Genomic DNA, 17,441 nt, shown 5'->3' on the forward strand with positions numbered 1-17,441 from the left:
TGTCACTACTTAAGTAAATACCTGTAATTGATGATACGGTATCCCCTAGTCCTGCGTCCTGGCAAATACTTTTGGCGTCTTGATTCGTCGTTACGTGTATCAGCCCATATACCTACCTAACCTATAGGCAATGCGAACAGAGATCGGTAGCTGCATCTCGTTCATAGGCTGTTCGCGTTTGTGTTTCATGCTCGCAGATGCAAGGAGGGTTGCGAAGAAAATCCTGCTTCAGCGGTACATCGAAACTCGGTGAGGATTTCCTTTCTGATGTTAGGTATTGTAGGTACATAATATAGGACATAGAGGTTAGGAATTACCTTGGGTACCTGTACCTACCTAGGTACCTAGTCTTAGACTCTTCCTCAGGCACGACGTCACCACTCTCTCTTCGTTTCCCGCTAAGCCTCCCCCGCACATTATTTCCCAATGCTGCATTAAACCATTAAACAAGGGACCCCACCATCGTCATCCCCCAAAGCCTAGACCACCTTGAAGATTGTCGAATTGTCATGATTTATACGCTTGAACCACGAATGTCCGTAGTTTAAAACTCCATTGGGCTTTCGTTTTTTCTCTTCCTTTAAAATTTTCTGCTATTATTTCCCTGTGATTTCTTTTGGATATTTCGGGATTTTGCCTTGTATTCTGGATAGTACAATCTACAGCCGGCTGTCTCTATTTACTTGACTTGACTTACTTTGTCCACTTACACGAATCGGTTGTAAACTAAGGAAAGTTATTGTCATAATGGAACGGATTCATCATAGTACGTGTATACTCTGAATTATGGATTGTTAAGTGAGGATATTGGTTGGAGTTTATACTGATCATGCTGTTAGTAAACCCGTTCGCGAAACGCGATACCCATACAAAGAACACTATCATTGCTTGGTATGTATAACAGCTTCTTATATACAGCTATTGCTAGCTCGTATGGTCTTGTGTGATGTATACTGTTTCAACAAACCGAGCTGACTTATTCGCAGTATGCTATAATTTGCTTCTAATTTTTGTTTACTCACCTGTTGGGAAAGTGAAGTATGAAGGAGATAGTATGGCACTTCTAACACGTAACAGACAAGTTATTGACGATTATCACCTGGTTGCTATCGATCGTGGTCTCGGTATACTATACCTTTCATTCGCCCCATGACGGCGTCTGGCCTCACCGGAAAATATGGCATCAGAACTATGCGTACCAGACGGCCTTCCGGATGAACCATATCATCGCTAGCATCTATTGGTAAGCCATAGGCGCATGATGTACCCATCATTACCAGACAGTCGACCTAATATGTATATGTTTCAGGATCGTACTGTTCGTTTTTCAGGGCGTCTACATCGCACACCTCTTCTCCGGCAATGTCAATCGTGTAAACGAAGCATGCGCAGTGGGAAGCCACTTCATCCTGAACAACTTGTTCCACTTTGCTTTTGTGATGCTTTTCGTGCGTTCGCTGTTCGGCTGGGCCGAGCTGTTCATCATTCTCAACTTCATTAACTTGACGTCGCTGTACTTCCGACACCCGGGCTACGCTCGCTTCATCCACTATCCCGTCGTCTCGGGCCCGTTGGCCTGGACGTTTGTCGCAATTTACTGGAACGGAGCCATCATGGTTCCTCACCCTGCCTCGCTCGTCGCGCGCATCTTTGGTAACATTTTCATCTGGTCAATTCTGGTGTACGGCCTGTTTTACATCGTTATCTACAAGGTTAGTCTTACCACTAGTTTATGTCTTTCAATTTGCATGTTCGGGTTGTTTAACAAACGCTTCATAGGACTACACCATGGGCCTCAGTCTAAGTGTCCTATCAGCGGCCATCGGCGTCTCACAGTTCCTTCGACAGGTTATTGCGTTCCAGTGGATATTCGCCTTTATCATCATGGCGATCCTCTTCGTGGCTACTATTTTAGTTGCCGTGCCCACCGGAAGAAACGCCAGGGTTGCGTCGGCGCGCGACGCCGATACCGAGCGGGCACCGCTACTTGGCGAGAACTAAGAGCACCCATTGTAGGATAAGGATCCTAAGAAATCTCTCACCGGATTTATGAAGAAGTATGTGTGAGAAAGGGGATTATAATAATGAAAAACTCTCCTCATCCCAACAATGTATGGATGCCGTTTACTATCGTTTTCGGGCTGCTTGAAGGGATTTGATTGGTGCGACAGTATTGGTGTTAGGTTGGATCGGGAAGACGGGAAGCGAGACTTTCAAAGTCATGAGCACTTAAAAAAAAAAAAACCAGCAAGTTTACAAGTCGCCAGTTATCAGCTATTATCAGTCAGTCATAGTAATTCATAGCTAAAAATAAATTTAAAATTTGATAATGTAGAAGAATCAGAACAGAAATACCTATACACGACAAAGGTAAAATATTTGAAATTCCTTTTTTTCTTATTTCTCTGGGGGTTGGCGATTAAGATTAGGTCATCATTTCGAATTATTGTTTTAGGTGTTGCGTTCCGTTGCGTTGCGTGTTGTAGTAGAACAATTCTTTTCATCAACTTACTTCCAATTAGCAGTAACAGGTACCTATCTCCTAGGTAGTTGATTACACGATGGCTTCTCTTAGAAAATTCCCATTCTCATTTGGGGTCGGCACCGATATATGTCGGATCCCAAGGATTTATAGTCTTTTAACCAAAAACCGGGGTGTAAACTTTGTTCGTCGTGTCCTGACCCAGGAGGAGATAAACGCTGTTCGCGCATCGTCTAAAGTCCTCGAACCCGTATTTCACGAGTTTAAACCGTCCTCAAACGACTCGAATGGTGAACGCGACCGGCAATATCATCTTGCCATACTGGATGCGGCTAGATTTATGGCTGGAAGGTTGGTATAGAACGTTTTCTTTTGACATTTTGACTTACACATGAATATTAGGTGGGCTGCAAAGGAAGCTGTTATAAAAGCCTGTAATATTTATAGGGTCACCTTCCACGACATAACAATTACCTACGAACACCAATTAGCCAAATCGTTAAGAAACAAAGGGTCTTCTAGTCATCCTATGGCAGAGCAGAGCCCTTCACCTTCGGACTCTCAAGAGATAGAAAAACCAAGGCAAACTAGTCCGCCCGTGGCTGTTATAAAAGGTCATGGCACCGGGGATATGTACGGGCGGCTTAGTATTAGCCACGATGGAGATTATGCGGTTGCTACGTGTGTGACGTTCTGGGGAGAACCGGACGACGACGTATCCGGGGTAGATTAAGTCGAGTACCTATTGTATGTATAATAGGATGAGAAATTGCTTATGGACTTTTCATGGATTTGTAAAATGATAAATGTTGAATATGAATAGCACCTTCCTACAGTGTATTACATAGTACAAAGGCAGCTTTATTAGGTGCTGTATTGTAGGTACTTGTACACACAATACTCTGCATCGTTTTACCCCTCCAAAATTCTCCAAATCGCCAAACCTTAAAATGAACAACCTTGCAAGCCAACCCCAACATGGCCGGCATGGGCAGCTTAGATTGCTACCGTGCCAAGTACCCGGCCTTCTTTTTTTTCTGAGGTCAAATAATGAGTCGCTCAAATCAGTCAGTCAGTGTTCCATCCCAGTTGGGTTTACATATGTCTCACACTAACGATCCGCCCCGCACACACACACACATACAAAGAATGGACTTTTTTTTACCCCCCAACTTAGCGTGGCAAACTAAACCAACTAACGTATATAAACGTAAATAATTCGCCGTGTTTCCAAGCGAACAGTCGCTCGTGGCACGATCCGAAAAAGATCGTGCCTACGAACCAGAAAGCCGACTGCTTGGCGCAATGGTAGCGCGCGGTCCTCCTAAAAATAACGTCTATCGTTCATTTCTAGGTAGTGAAAGACTGAGGTTGCGGGTTCGAGTCCCGTGGTGGTCGCATCTTTTTGCCAATTTTTTAAACTGTTTTTTATTTTATTTTTTACTTTTCTTCTGAGGTGTTTCTCTCTTACTTTTCAAGCTTGCTCTTTCTTACCTTCGCCCTTTTTTTTCTCTCTCGTTTGTGTAGGACTTGCCTTGCATTGAAAATCCATGCGATGCACTATTTCTTGTGGGACGTGTTCATGCTATGTTCCGGCAAAAGGTCAATGCTTTCTTCGACGACTGTTTCTCTGCCTTATTCTTTTGCACTTTACACAATTTCATAAGCAATGCAGGATAAATGCATTTACGAATACCAGGTAGCTAATGCTATCTATATGACAATCAATTACTTGCGCAGTGCTAAGTACATAGGTACATAGAGAATGCAACATAAGAGTACATTTTCAATCTCAGTGCGAGTGTTTGTCTTCATTTAAAATCTAATACTGAGTGTTGAGAGACAGAGCAGTGCAGCACTGCAGCTAATGTGGTCCACTATAGAAAGTCGCAGCTAGTTGAATAATGAATAATGATACTACCCTTAAATGGTTCTATTATCTTAAACTTTTCTAGGTACAATACAATACTATTGACAACGGGCAGTCGGGATGCTGAGTTGCACTAGATAAAATGCAACGCTAACATTAAGAAGGATCGGATACCTATAGATAGGTACTTAACCAGAGGTACCTAGGTGTACTACCTATGTAAGACGTTAAAGTTTAGAGCCGCAGCAAGATTCCGTGTAACTATCGTTACTTAAACAAAACTCCACCGCATTCTTTCAGACGCCGTTGTCGTCTTGATCCTAGCATTTGTATCCCGCCGTAGTTTTCTTTCTTTTTTTTTTAAACTGAAAAAAAAAAAAAAAAAAAAAAAAGCCTAGAGCACTTAAGTCGTTTAATTCAATTAATACCCCCCCCTTTGTTTTTAGTCACCATGGCTACTGACGTGGATCTGCCAAAAAGGCAAATCACCCCAGTACCCGTTCCTATTCTCCCCATCTCCGTTCCCCAGAAACGACCTCTCGAAGATGACTACGCGCCCCCAGTTTCCTCCCCTCTTAACCCCAACCCCAACCCCGACTTAAAACCTAATAAGTACCAGTCGCATGACGACGCGCCCGCCATGACACGCGAAAAGCCTGCCAGAAATAAAAAGGAGACGTTAAAGAAGCGAGAGTCCAAAGCCGGAGCAGGCGCCGATAGCTCTAGAGCGACACCCGATCCTAAGATTAAGGAGCTCCCTCCGAACGAGTCTTCGCCTTTGCGTTATAAGTTAGCACCTCCGAGACCTTCCGACTTCGAAACTGCCCGAGGGCCCGTCTTTACACCCCATCACGAAGTACCCGCTCCCGACGGTTCTACTATCCAGTTTTACGAGACCTCCGAACAGTAGGTCCCATTCGATATTATGTTATCCCTCCCATTTACTAACCTTAGGTACTCATAGTGTTTTCAACAAGAAGAGCTTCCATTACCTGCATTGCATAGCCGACCCAGCTTTCCCTTCCTCATTCTACTACCGACAGACCGAGCCCGAACCCTATGGCGCCCATATCAGCTTCGAAGATGCTGCCGCACACATGTACATGGACCAGTTAGGTCGACATATAACGACAGATAAGGGATTTAGGACGGCAAGAGCTAATGTGGCCGTGCGCCAGGGACGTTGGTACTGGGAATGTAAGATTACGAGAGGTACTATCAAAAGCAACGCGGATGGAACCATCGAGTCGCACGGCCACGTGCGTATGGGCTTTGCGAGACGGGAAGCTTCGTTGGACGCGCCGGTCGGTTTTGACGCCTACAGCTACGGCATCAGAGATGTACAAGGCCAGAAGGTCCACATGTCACGGCCTAAAGACTTCTTCCCACCCGGCGAAGAGATTAGGGAAGGCGATGTGATCGGACTCGAAATCCAGTTGCCGTCCGAGCATCTTCACAGAAAGGTCGTGCAGGGCCAATACAATCCAGCCGTAGACTTGCTCGACGAGGAGGACCCGATAATGGAGGCTGCCAACATCGTGCGAGACCGAATACCGATCCGTTTCAAGCAACACATTTACCTGGAAAAGATCGACTACCACACGACCAAAGAACTCGAGGACTTGATGAATCCGTCGCCTGCAGGGCCCTCAGGCACCATTGGCAGTAGACCACCCGACAAGCCTAACTCCAACCACCCGGTCCCGGCCCTACGCACGCTGCCTAAATCCTGCATCCGCATATACAAGAATGGCGTGCTCATGGGTACCCCCTTCACCGACCTTCTCGCTTTCCTACCACCGGCTTCCAAACCACAAGCTCAGGTCGGTGCCCGTGAAGGCATGGATGACGGCATGGCTGGATACTACCCCGCGATCAGCGTGTTCCGGGGCGGTGCAGCCGAAGTCAACTTCGGCCCGGAGTTCTGGTACCCTCCCCCGGGGTATCAAGGCTCGGACTCGGACGGAGACGACGGAGACGGAGACGTGGACATGGTGGACGCGGATACCGTGACGGTAGCGATTCCGCCGGCGTCGTCGCCATCGAAGGGGTCCCTGGACAAGCTCCGGCCCGTGGCGGAGCGCTACGACGAGCAGATCGTCGAGGACGTGGTCGCGGACATCGTGGACGAGGTGGACTTCTGGATGCGGGACGGCGCGCGCGTGATCGACCGGACGGGCGGCCGCGACGCTAAGGCCGAGACGACCGCCGGCATAGCCCCCGGCAGAGAGGAGATCAAGGAGCTCGTCCAGGACGACTAGCATGCGCTGCGGCGCGGCTCTAAGGTTCCTGCTATCGATCGCCGGGCGTCTCTTAAGCTATCACGATTTCGTTGATGGAGCGGAGGGGCCTTTTGGGGGTTGAAGTATGAGGGGGAAGAGAGAGAGAGGGAAGGCCGAGGGAGAGGTGGGAGCCCTGGACAACCTCAGGCTGGCGACGTGTGACTGTGGAGGGGAGGTGGTTGGCTTATTCTGAATCTTGGCATTGGTATGCGGAGAGTAGGGCTTTTGTGACCGTTTATCCATCCACCTAGGTTATCGACATGGCAAGCTGCGAGAAGAGCGGTGTATGTTGCTGGAGAGCATAGTTCGACTTACAGGCTGGGAGAAGAAATCAACTTAAGCATATAGCACATGCGAGGTATTCAGACTATTCTCAGACACAGATAGGCAATAATAGGCTAGGTCTGTTGACCATGGCAAAATACCCAAGTTGGAATTTGATGCGGATTGCCGATGTCTTTTTCACCGTTACTGGCTGTGGAAATAGTAGCCTAACAAGCAAGGAAGCTAATATGAAACGAATGATATGAATATAATAAAAATCATTCCACCTCGAGTTTTTCCAAAGATGCACCTACCCACCCACTCACCCCCTTTTTCGATCACGACTAGACTAGACGCACTACATAAGACGGGATCACACATAAAACTTGCCTTCCGTAGCTCTATTGTTATTATTGCTGCTCTTACTTATTATTACCATTACTCGTACTCTAGGTAGGTAGGTACCTAAACATCATCGCTTTCGCATTCCGTCTTCGCAAACCGCAACGTCGTAACCCAAAATTAGGTACCTACCTAGGGTACCGATCCTATATCTATATGTACATACCTAACCTATCAAATGAAAACATGAAAAACCCGGGTATCTATCTTCATCGCAGACCTATCTTTCGTAACTCATGCAGCAGTACCTCCCTCCTGCCGTATAACCTGCCTCCGCGTCCTCGTTCGTAGTCGTATTTTCCTGCACGTTGCCCACTCGTCCTTTGTTGATTGTCTCCCCCCCCCTCCTTATTTCCTAGTACAGAGCAGCAACGGTATCATCTGCTTATTACCACCACATTTCCGCATCCTCTCAAGATGTCGGCGCGGATACAGACACAACCGGCTGCTGTTTCTGTAGTTGCCCATCCGAAGATCCTCCTCCTTCAATACGCAGCACACCCCCATCTCCTCCTCCCTCTCCCACCCCTTCCACCAGTCCTTCCCCCCCTTTCGCGTTCTCTACCTCCGCTGCTGCTGCTGCCGCATCCGACGCCTCCTTCTCCAACCTAACCTCCCTCCCGCGCTTGTAGCAATACCACAGCGCAGACAACAACAAGAACACCGCGACGCTCCACAGGGCGTTCGTGCCCACGAACGCCGGCCACCTCGCCTTCAACGCATTCACGATCCCCTTCAGCAGGCCGACCACGGCGCCCGGCTTCGTCACCAATTCCAGGAGATTGTTCGCGCCGAGCAGCTTCTTGACCGCCTCGCCTTTGCTCAGCCCTCCTGCACCATTTTTCCCCTCCCCCCCGTCAACGCTCATCCCTTTCATCCCCTGCGCCTCGGCGGCGGCGGCCAGCAGCTCCGGGGCCAGCGACGAGGTGAGCTTCTCGGGCAGCTGCGCGACGAGCTTCTTAAGGCCGGAGGGCAGCTTGGCGTAGGAGCGGGCGAGCGCGCCGTCGCGGTCCTCGATCAGCCGCACCAGGTCGCCGTACGCCGTCGGCACGCCGTTGACCAGGTCCCGGAGGACTTGGGTGAACCGCCGCAGGGTGTCGGCCGACTCGCGCGACAGGCTAAAGGATGTCTTGCCGCCGCCGCTGCTCTTGTCGTCCGTGGACGCGGCGGCCGCGGCGGCGAGGTTCAGGTCCGAGAGCACGCGCGCGATGTCGGTTTCTTCTTCTTGGAGGATTTCTTGCTCCGAGGGGGAGGAAGAGGTTGCGGATACGGAGAGGTGTTGCGTGGGCTTGCGCTTCAGGGACATGTTGCGCGAGAGGTTCGTAACGAAGGAGAAGCGCTTGGGTTTGTGATCGGCGTCGTGCTTGTCCTTATCCTTGTCCTTATCCTTGTCCTTATCCTTGCCTTTGCCCTTGCCCTTGTGCTTCTCCTTATCTTTCCCTTTGCCCTCGTCACTATCCTTCGTAGAAACTTCCTGTTTATTCTCCTCCTCCTCCTTACCGGCGAGACTCGAGGCGTCGCTGTCCTCTATCTCGATGACAGGCGTCTTGACCCGCGGGGGCAAGGGCGGTGGTGTTTCGTCATCGTCGCCATCGCCGTTGCCATTGCTGGCGCCTCTATCTGACGAGGAAGTCAGGCGCTCGAGGAACTTTTCATCTTCTTGGTCGAGGATAGGCATACCCTCTACTCGCTCCAAGGTGATCTCAGGGGAGCTTGTGGATTCGGAGTGAGCAGCATCGGTGCTAAGCTTTGCAGCATCACTCTTTGGCTTTTCCTCTTTCCCCTTGCCCTTGCCCTTATCGTTCTCTTTCTCCTTGTCAGCTTTATCCTCCCGGTGTTTCTTCGCTTTCTTATACGAAAAGAACTCGAGCATGTTGATGTCTTATACTGAGTGTAAGAGGTAGGTATGATAGTAAAAGTACCTAAGGTAACTAGGTATGTTTAGAAGGAAGAAAGGTGAAAGGTGAAAGGAGGATAATAAATGAATTGGTCTCCGATTGCTGCAGAAGGCCAGCTTTAATAAACGCTCAAGCCTGTTTTATCTTTGTATGTCAGATCATGAATGATTGGCTCCTACGTTGCGATGCGAAATGCTCGCTAATGCTAGGGAGCTGCAAGTACATTAGGCACATACCTTGTACCGATATCTTGGCTTAGATCAATGATTTGCACAGCCACCATTAGCTGTGGCGAGAGCTCGATAGAACTTGCATAAAGTACTCATATAGGTATGTAGGTAGGTACCTATATGTACGTATATGCATGTATCGTACATAACTACAAGTACTCAGCACTGAAGCGGCAAACATAGGAGGCCTCGTAGAAGATAGCTACCTAACCCGTTAAGTTAGAATATAAGTAACTCCGTGAGAGAATATTATAAATTATAATTAATTAACCTAGACAACAACCATCACGAATGTACGTCAAGGCTGCAATTTCATTTTCAGGGGAACAAGAGTCCAAGGGTATCTAAATCTAGCACCTCCCTTTCCCGCATCCGTTCCGATTCCTTTTTGTCCATTTCTTTCTCTTTTTTTCGTCTGGCCCCCGTAGACCGAATATAATCGTACAAATAAACACATCCCATAGCCGTAGCTTTCACCGCAGTCGCAGATCTCACTATCATACTCCACCTGAATAGGACCATGAATGGCAAGTCTCGAGAGAGAGAGTCAAATACCATCCCCTTACTACTCCTCCTCTTCCTCCTCCCCATCCATAATACCCTCCACAAGGGTACTTCTCCTCCCTCCCCCTGCTCCCTTCCCACTACGTCTCCTCCCCCTTTGATACGCCTCCGTCTCCGTGACCGCGCGCTCGCCGACGTAGTGCTTGCCCGTCCATGCGGTGCGGCACCGGGGGCACTTGCGCTCCCTTCGCGTGCGCCAGAACGCGTCCTCGCAGATGTCGTGCAGCCGCGCGCAGCAGTCGCGCTCCGCGCACCGCTGCCCCACCGTCACGATCTCCCGGCACGCCTCGCAGAACTTGATCCGCTGCCACTCGTTGTCCCCCGCCTCCGGGTCGTTATACGCGTCCACCAGCCACTGCCGCAGCTCCGTCAGCGCCCGCGGCGACAGCGAGTAGAACCCCGCTCGGCTGCGCTCGAACCAGCCCTCGTCCACGAGGCCCCGCAGCACTTGCTCCACCTCGCTGCTCTTGAGGCCCTTTAGCGTCTGCGTCTGCGTCTGCTGCGGTTCCCCATCCTCTTCTCTGTTTGCGTTTTCTGCGTCCTCGTTCCGAGGCGCCGTTCGTAGTCTATTCGCCTGCATGCCGTCGAGGCACATGACCTCCATGCGCGGGGAGTTGTAGCGGTCGAACATGGCGTCGATGACGCGTCTGACGAAGGCCATCTCCTCGGGGGAGCGGAGGGTCGCGAGCTGGGTCATGGCGTCGGACGTCGTGTTGATGAGCGAGTATACGCGCTCCTTGGTGACCTGGTGCGTGGCGGGGCGGATCTCCATGTCGAAAGGCGAGATGGCCGTCGACGCGGCCGAGACGTACGACTCGAAGTCCTCGCGCGTGACTTCCTCCTCTCTGTTCCCGCTCTGGTATTCGTCTTGGTCGTGGGCTGTGAATATCGCGGCGAGGATCGGCTGGGCTTGGGTGAAGGTCATGGTGCCGCGGGCCATGAACGCTTGTAGGAACGCGCGGTGACTGTTATTATAATGGTGGGATATGTCGTCTTCCTCCATTGTGCCGAATGAATTACGTCGCAATCTTTTCTGATGGTTGGTAAATAATTAATTTGGACTTAGTTTGATTGCTAAGGTAAGTTCTCGTAAGTTGTAACTTGTAAGTTGTAAGCTGCAACTTGCACAACTTTTAGAGAGTTGGACCCCGCCATCGAAGACGCGTTTTGATGCCCTGCCCGGCTGTAGCTGCCCTGGTACGCGTTAAGTGGTATCCACTTTATCGTTATCTTTGGTACCTAGGTACGATAAGTAATTTGAAGCAGGGGGGAAGCTGTTCGACTACATTATACATAGCACATACCTCGAAAGCAAGAGGTAAAAAAGTATCAAAACTCGATATTGTTGATATGCATCTAAAAGTACCTAAGATTATATACCTATATATATATATACTTATATCACAGTTCCATCACCCTTCTATAACAGACTCCTTCGTACCCAAGTTGCAATGCTATTTTCATATTACAAAATGAAATTTTTATGGAATTGCTAACCCCCGAAAGCCATACGCCCCGGACACCTAGACGAAGCTAAAAACAAAAAAAAACAGAAGTGACACTCGAGACAAGTCTGTGTGAGATGAGATACACGGCTATGGGTTACAGGAAAAGAAAAAAAAAAAGAAAACACTGTGCTTCGTCGTGGCGTCGTGTGCATGCTATATGGTTGCTGACATATGGAATCCGCTGTCGTAGCTTTGCCGCTGTGTGATAATAATATCTGGGTGATAAAAACTTGCTGCTTGATTCTTCCTCTTCTCCTTTCCTTCATCCCTATATCTCGGTCGCTGGTATTTTAGTCGTTGGTTTGCCATAGCCACTGGATTTTGGTGGCGTCTTCTTTCTCTCCATGACCGACTTTAGGACTTGTAGTTTCTCCTCTGTTACCTTGATAGCCTCTTCGATTTCTCGCTCGTCCATACGCTCCTCGCGTAACTTCTCTTCGACTGTTCGCGGATGTATTACCCGTTTGCGTACCGGCATCGCCCCCTCGTTCATGCGGTGGAGTCCTACTCTATCTTCCAACCAGTCCCATAGATCGCTTTCTTCTCGTCGCCACATCTCATCGTACGCGACCATGCGGTCTGGGTATCCCACGAATCTCAAATCCCGCCCGTACGGTGCAATCCTCGGCTGGCCATTGAATCCAAAACCAAACCAAGTCGCCACTAGTAACCCGACAAGTAATCCGTACACGACATTCCCGGTAAGTACCGGTTTGAGAATGTCTAAAACGGGGCCGAGAATACCATGAAGCGGTTCAAATACGCCCCAGTCTTGAGCTTTCGTTACTGCTAAATCTGATGGGCTCGTCAAGCTTTCCTTAGAAGCCTGGTGCAACTTGCCCTTAGCTCGCTTCTTCTTACCCTTTGCCGCTCCACCATTAGCAGCCACAGGGCGAGGTGTCGAAGAAACCGCTGCTCTCAGGGCGGCAAAGAGATCTTTACAATACTGGGTCTGACCCTCCTTAGCCCCCTTCTCGATAGGTCCTGCGCATGTCAGTACTCGATAATCACGTCGTCGGAGAAAGATCCTTAGTCTTACCCTTAAGCCAACTCTTGCCAGTCCATTCGATGGTACAATTGATATTTACGTGGGTAGAGTTGTTTTCGGCCCAGGAAAGACAATACTTGGTTTTTACACTGAATATGTTACCACTGGGTACGTCCGGGTTCTGCACAGCGACCAGTACATGGACACTTTTCTCAAGATCCAGGTGCTCTACTGTCTCGGTCACTAAACACTTGGTTTGCTTAGGTCCTATCGAGGCGTAAAGCGGCTTGATGTAAGTGAATGATCGGCTCTTGTGGTCAACGGTTAGTCCTTTCTTGTCCTCCATCTGTAGATCGGTGCACTTTTGATCGCCCGTCAACCATTTACCCATCCACGCCGGAGACGCCGGTCCAAATACCAAATTGTACACTTTTCCTAGAGGGGCAGGAACAATGTCATCACCGACAACTATATCGTAATGAGTATCCGCCTCGCCGCAATCTGTCGGTGCATGAGTAGCTGGTCCTGGGAAATCAGCCACTCCAGAAGGCGCAGGGGCAAAATCTGTCTTCTCAACCGTGCCGTTGCCGGCGACCGCGCCAGATACCTTTCTAGCGCCAGACTTTTCGCCATCCGTGTCGGCAGGACTGCCGTCGGTAGTTTTGGCTGTCTCTAGCGCTTCGTCGTCCTGGTCTTCGTCGTAGACATCCTCTCCGTCTTCGCTCTCATCCTCTTCAGATCCTGTTCCGCTTCGGCTTCCAACTACAGCATCAGCATCGGCATCCCCAACCTTCTCTGTTTTATCACCGCCGGTTCCCTCCAGCGAAACTCCATTAAGCGAACTCTGCAGGGAGGGGTGTCCAAGCTTCCAAATGTTAACAATCAAGTCATAAGTCGAGTCTCGACTGGTAAAACTAGCGAATACGTGTTTCGCGTGAAGCGTCGAGATCATCAGGCCGTTCCTAAAGACTAAAGCGGTGCTCCTCTTTTCGACGGATACAATCTCGTCGAAGCTTATAACCAAGGTCGTGACCCATCCGAAGATATTGCTGCTAAAACATAGGTGTCCTTCCGAAACGTAGAGTCTGCCGTGAGCAAGGATCTCGCGCTGGAGGGCGCAGCTATAATCTTCAATGAGATAGTCGTCGTCCGGGACACTCTTAAACAACGCGTGGAAATCCCGGTTGCGTTTCTTGCTCGCTACAGCAAAGCCCGTGAGCTTCGGGGTACTACCGGCGGCGGAAGGGTGGGCTACAGAGGCATTAGCTGCTGCGATGGCCGCACCGATCGTGGTTCCGGTTCCAGCGGTTCCAGCGGTCCCTCCGGTACTACCGCGTTTCCGTCTTGTCCGGGCCAGAGCACTCTTAATGCTACCAGTACGTTGTAGGCCTGACTTACCTTCATATATACTAGTTGGGGGAGATACACCGGCTTTATCAGAGACGGATCGAGGCCCTCCTATCGTCAGGTCGTCTGACTGGCCATCGCCATTAGCAGATACAGTCGTATTATCCACTGGTGCAGATTCGGAACGCGCCCTTGATTCGGATGTAGAGTCGGAGAATTTGGCAGTGGTTGGAGTAGGTACGATGCTTCCGGGTTCCTGGATTCCCAACTGGCTCAGACTTAGATCCCCTTTGCCGAGGGTTTTAACGGCGAGTTCTTTGTCGCCCATGTTAGTATTCTTCAACTGTCCAGCAGGCGTCTCAACTTCTACTCTATCGTCGTCGCTCGGCTGTGTCTGTTTAGGGGCGTTCGATTTGGGTTTGTTTCCACCCGATCCTATATTGCTGTTTGTAATAGTAGTGCTTAAAGTGTTGGCAGCGTTTTGTGCAGCAGATAACATGCTCGAGAAGAAACCGCCTCCAGGAGTTTGTGGGTTCTCAGGTGTCGGCGTCAGAGGAGCCAATGTTATGTTCGATAGCTTGCTTGGACCAATACTTGCTCCAGATCCAGATCCTGATCTCATTCGTCGGTGCGCTATTGTACTACTCGCAGACGAGACAATCACATTTGGGATCGAGCCCGCGCTACCTGATGAATTGTTCCTCGAGCGGTGACTCTCAGTCGGGGTCGGCGGTGTATTAACGACAACCAGAGCTGCAGGTTCGACGGTCGGCGGTGTAAGGGGGCGGCTAGAAGTATCAATAGATGGAGGTTTCTTTGATCGACCTGAACGTGAAGAAGAAGAAGACCCTATCTTTATGTCATTGGTGTCGGACTGTGAAGCTGCACTCGAGCCTGGCCGAGAAGTAGACCCGGTAGTAGACCTCCGAGACGTCTTCGCCTCCTCGTTACCAGCAGCTTCTGCCTGAATGTCGCTGCCAACCTCCTGTACACCACTTATGCTTCTCTTACCCCTGAAAGCGTCCCTGAACCTACCAGAAGGCGATTTCGTCCGTTGCGAAGAAGCTTGGGGTGGTTGCAAGCCAGTTTTGGTATGGGTTAATGGACGAGCCGGCTCGAAGGAAAAGCTAGGGGTGGGAGTAACGGCGAAGGTAGTAGATCGTGGAATTCTGTTTAAATCGTCGGTGCTCTGACTCTTTACTCGGGGAAGGTGATCAGCCTGGATTAAGGGTGACGATGTTGTCAACTGCCCAATTTGGGACGGATGAGTTGAAGGAACCGTGGGCCGAGCCGCAGACCTATGAGAATGACTAGGTCAATAAAATCTGTTGGTTGCTAAGTGCGATTCGACGACCGCTCCACCAAGACTAAAAGTGTTAAGTGGATAAAAGCCACAAACTCTACTACAACAGGTAGAATTAAACGGTGAGGCCAATAGTAGTTGTGCATGTATGTGTTATGTGCCCAGGTGGTGTATGCATGTACTTTTGAAGATAAGGGGAATGAAGGCACTAGATGATACAATAGGTATGACGAAAAAAGTAACGAACCGGGTTACCGGGGTAGGTAGAGCGAATGAAAAGAGAATACAGGATGGGTACAAGATGTATTCAACTAGGTTAATGGGATTAGATCGCGTAGGCGGAGTCGACTAACGCCACCTACAACTTGTTCAGCTTACAGCCGCAAGGGAAAAAATAAATAAATAAATAACGACTAGCAGTTGATTCTTGAGAGGGTGCGAAACGTATAATTCATTGTTGGTTTTTGGCTGTGCGTAGTCAAGGTGCTCATATACCCAAAGTTGAAAGTTGAATGGAATTACCTTTTAGTTATTCCAAGTTCCAAGTTCCAACCTTCGATAGGTAGGTAGGCAGGGATTGATCTCCGGTCAGCTTGACCGAGCAGAGGGGTAAGGGTTTTTTTTTGGTTGTAGTCTTATTTAACTACTAGAAATACCTAGAATTAAACAGATAGAGAGATGCAAAGGAGGGGGAGGGGGTGTCAAGAAATAAATAAGCAAATGATATAATATAATATGACATATTTAGGTATGATGATGTGCGTATAACTGAGGTAGATAATCAAACCAAAGGGAGGTTTTGTAAATGGAGTCAAATAGATGACATGGAATTAAATAAATAAATAAAAATGCGAGTTTAAAAAAAAAAAATAAGAATACTACTTACGCATCGTCAGGGTCAGAATAATAAGCCTCGGGGCTCTCTTCAGGTTCTTCTCTTCCATCCTCATCGTCTCCAGCTCCTACCATCTCGTTAGATTGCGTAGTCGAAAAGGAGTCGCTTCTCCTACCAAGGTTGCTTGCACTTCTTCCTCGAGAAAGGTAGCCTTCGCTACTAGCCGTCGACCCGAAACTCTCTTTTGAAGGTTGCTTCTTCCATTTTTTTGTGGCTAGCTTCTTGGGGAGGAGCTTCCCAACTTTGCCAGGACTGGGAGAGTTTGCGACATCCATGATGACGAAAGCCCGCCGCTACTGATGACGAGGATCCCCCGGCGTGAAGATGCCGACGGTGGTGGAAGGTGACACAGCAAGTTGATATATCCCGGAGATATTAGAAGACAAAGGGGGGGTGATTGCTAAAGAGTTATTTCCTTCGCCCTCTTAGAAGTGTTGTTTAGGTATATTTATAGGATGAGCATACCTTATATGTATGTAGGTAGTATAATAGTATATGCAAGCAAAGACCAAGTTAGACGTCCCGCGTATTTAATTCGAGCTTCGGATGGCTTTAGGCAGCTAGAATAATACTATTTTCTTTTTTTACCGAGACTTTGTCGTCATGATTCCGGGATCTCTGTTTAGAGGTCGATACTGTCAACTGTGCCTGTTCCTTTTTTTTTTCTACCTTTCACTTTTTCCCCGATTAATTATTGGTGAAATGTTCCTTTCTTTAAATTCGGCTTTAGATGATATTACGATCTCTAATAAATAGAACATAAATATCGAAAGGAGTAGATTAGAAAAAAGGCCGATGCTCGATTACTCCCTTGTTGTAACGTAGATGATTAAGCCCACACCAAGTTCCCGACCTCATTCAATGACCGGACGGGGCAAATAGGTTGTCATGGTTCAATGTTGTCATGAATCCTGGTATGGTAATTGAATAAGGAAAGGTTAGATTCGCCAGCCACACTCTTTTGTACATATGGATGATAGAATTGGGATGGTAGAATTGGAATGAACCCCACCATCCAAGTTTCAACTTCGCTTCGTAACACGCAAGACACCCATAATCGTACTACCTGACTACCAACCTAACCTACCTAAGCTGGGACCTACTATGTAAGCTGGGAGGTATGCGACAAAGGAAAGGGCAAAGAGTCCAGGCTTCCATTTAAGCTCTCAGGGATGAAGCTGTTGCTACCTCCTAAAATAAAGTACCCCACTTACCCACATAATCCCAAGTACATATAGGTTAGGTAATTATACGAATAATAGTGTATACGAATATTATACGACGAGACGTATGTACTATGTAATGTACCAATTAGAAGGATAAATTGGCTGACCCGCTAGGAGGTTGCCGGTTGCCCATAAAAAAAGCAATTGGAAACTTTCTTTATGTTAGGTAATTAATTAATAAC

General features: G+C 48.7%; 5 protein-coding genes and 1 non-coding gene across 6 annotated transcripts; 4 read left to right on the forward strand and 2 right to left on the reverse strand.

The window, feature by feature from the left end:
* Positions 1 to 431: 431 nt before the first annotated feature.
* F4812DRAFT_419617 (DUF1774-domain-containing protein) lies at positions 432 to 2,340 on the forward strand. The gene is made up of 5 exons (XM_047933360.1): positions 432 to 766; positions 840 to 895; positions 1,083 to 1,243; positions 1,310 to 1,712; positions 1,780 to 2,340. Exons 1-5 carry the CDS (start codon positions 748 to 750, stop codon positions 1,999 to 2,001), a joined length of 861 nt encoding a protein of 286 aa, XP_047793271.1. The 5' UTR covers positions 432 to 747; the 3' UTR covers positions 2,002 to 2,340.
* Positions 2,341 to 2,501: 161 nt separating this feature from the next.
* On the forward strand, positions 2,502 to 3,350 carry F4812DRAFT_419621 (uncharacterized protein). Its single transcript, XM_047933361.1, has 2 exons — positions 2,502 to 2,833; positions 2,885 to 3,350. The coding sequence occupies exons 1-2, from the start codon at positions 2,562 to 2,564 to the stop codon at positions 3,213 to 3,215; spliced, it is 603 nt and encodes a 200-aa protein (XP_047793272.1). The 5' UTR covers positions 2,502 to 2,561; the 3' UTR covers positions 3,216 to 3,350.
* A 423-nt stretch (positions 3,351 to 3,773) lies between these two features.
* F4812DRAFT_t46 lies at positions 3,774 to 3,880 on the forward strand. Its single transcript has one exon. It is a non-coding gene; the product is annotated as a tRNA-Arg (tRNA).
* Positions 3,881 to 4,611: 731 nt separating this feature from the next.
* F4812DRAFT_284066 (uncharacterized protein) lies at positions 4,612 to 6,643 on the forward strand. Its single transcript, XM_047931061.1, has 2 exons — positions 4,612 to 5,258; positions 5,317 to 6,643. The coding sequence occupies exons 1-2, from the start codon at positions 4,804 to 4,806 to the stop codon at positions 6,611 to 6,613; spliced, it is 1,752 nt and encodes a 583-aa protein (XP_047793273.1). The 5' UTR covers positions 4,612 to 4,803; the 3' UTR covers positions 6,614 to 6,643.
* A 1,069-nt stretch (positions 6,644 to 7,712) lies between these two features.
* On the reverse strand, positions 7,713 to 10,995 carry F4812DRAFT_456971 (RING-like domain-containing protein; the record flags this gene model as incomplete). Its single annotated transcript, XM_047937081.1, has 2 exons — positions 7,713 to 9,181; positions 10,074 to 10,995. The coding sequence occupies 2 exons, from the start codon at positions 10,993 to 10,995 to the stop codon at positions 7,713 to 7,715; spliced, it is 2,391 nt and encodes a 796-aa protein (XP_047793274.1).
* A 316-nt stretch (positions 10,996 to 11,311) lies between these two features.
* On the reverse strand, positions 11,312 to 16,823 carry F4812DRAFT_419633 (uncharacterized protein). The gene is made up of 4 exons (XM_047933362.1): positions 16,025 to 16,823; positions 13,887 to 15,133; positions 12,540 to 13,739; positions 11,312 to 12,484 (listed from the first exon to the last, which is right to left on the reverse strand). Exons 1-4 carry the CDS (start codon positions 16,306 to 16,308, stop codon positions 11,769 to 11,771), a joined length of 3,447 nt encoding a protein of 1,148 aa, XP_047793275.1. The 5' UTR covers positions 16,309 to 16,823; the 3' UTR covers positions 11,312 to 11,768.
* Between the last annotated feature and the right edge of the window lie 618 nt (positions 16,824 to 17,441).

This window comes from Daldinia caldariorum, assembly GCF_022478825.1.
Source record: "Daldinia caldariorum strain CBS 122874 unplaced genomic scaffold F4812scaffold_3, whole genome shotgun sequence".
NCBI classification, from domain to species: domain Eukaryota; kingdom Fungi; phylum Ascomycota; class Sordariomycetes; order Xylariales; family Hypoxylaceae; genus Daldinia; species Daldinia caldariorum.

What these genes read in the sequence shown, in the direction of transcription:
- F4812DRAFT_419617 (XM_047933360.1), top strand. An exon ending in ACACTATCATTGCTTGGTAT is followed by an intron (nt 896 to 1,082) that starts GTATAACAGCTT and finishes GTAACAGACAAG; the next exon opens with TTATTGACGATTATCACCTG. An exon ending in ATCATCGCTAGCATCTATTG is followed by an intron (nt 1,244 to 1,309) that starts GTAAGCCATAGG and finishes TATATGTTTCAG; the next exon opens with GATCGTACTGTTCGTTTTTC.
- F4812DRAFT_419633 (XM_047933362.1), bottom strand. Translation starts at nt 16,308, where the DNA reads ATGGATGTCGCAAACTCTCCCAGTCCTGGCAAAGTTGGGAAGCTCCTC. An exon ending in TATTCTGACCCTGACGATGC is followed by an intron (nt 15,134 to 16,024) that starts GTAAGTAGTATT and finishes TCATTCTCATAG; the next exon opens with GTCTGCGGCTCGGCCCACGG. An exon ending in CCCAACTAGTATATATGAAG is followed by an intron (nt 13,740 to 13,886) that starts GTAAGTCAGGCC and finishes ATGCCTCTGTAG; the next exon opens with CCCACCCTTCCGCCGCCGGT.
- F4812DRAFT_284066 (XM_047931061.1), top strand. Translation starts at nt 4,804, where the DNA reads ATGGCTACTGACGTGGATCTGCCAAAAAGGCAAATCACCCCAGTACCC. An exon ending in TTTTACGAGACCTCCGAACA is followed by an intron (nt 5,259 to 5,316) that starts GTAGGTCCCATT and finishes AGGTACTCATAG; the next exon opens with TGTTTTCAACAAGAAGAGCT.
- F4812DRAFT_419621 (XM_047933361.1), top strand. Translation starts at nt 2,562, where the DNA reads ATGGCTTCTCTTAGAAAATTCCCATTCTCATTTGGGGTCGGCACCGAT. An exon ending in GCTAGATTTATGGCTGGAAG is followed by an intron (nt 2,834 to 2,884) that starts GTTGGTATAGAA and finishes CATGAATATTAG; the next exon opens with GTGGGCTGCAAAGGAAGCTG.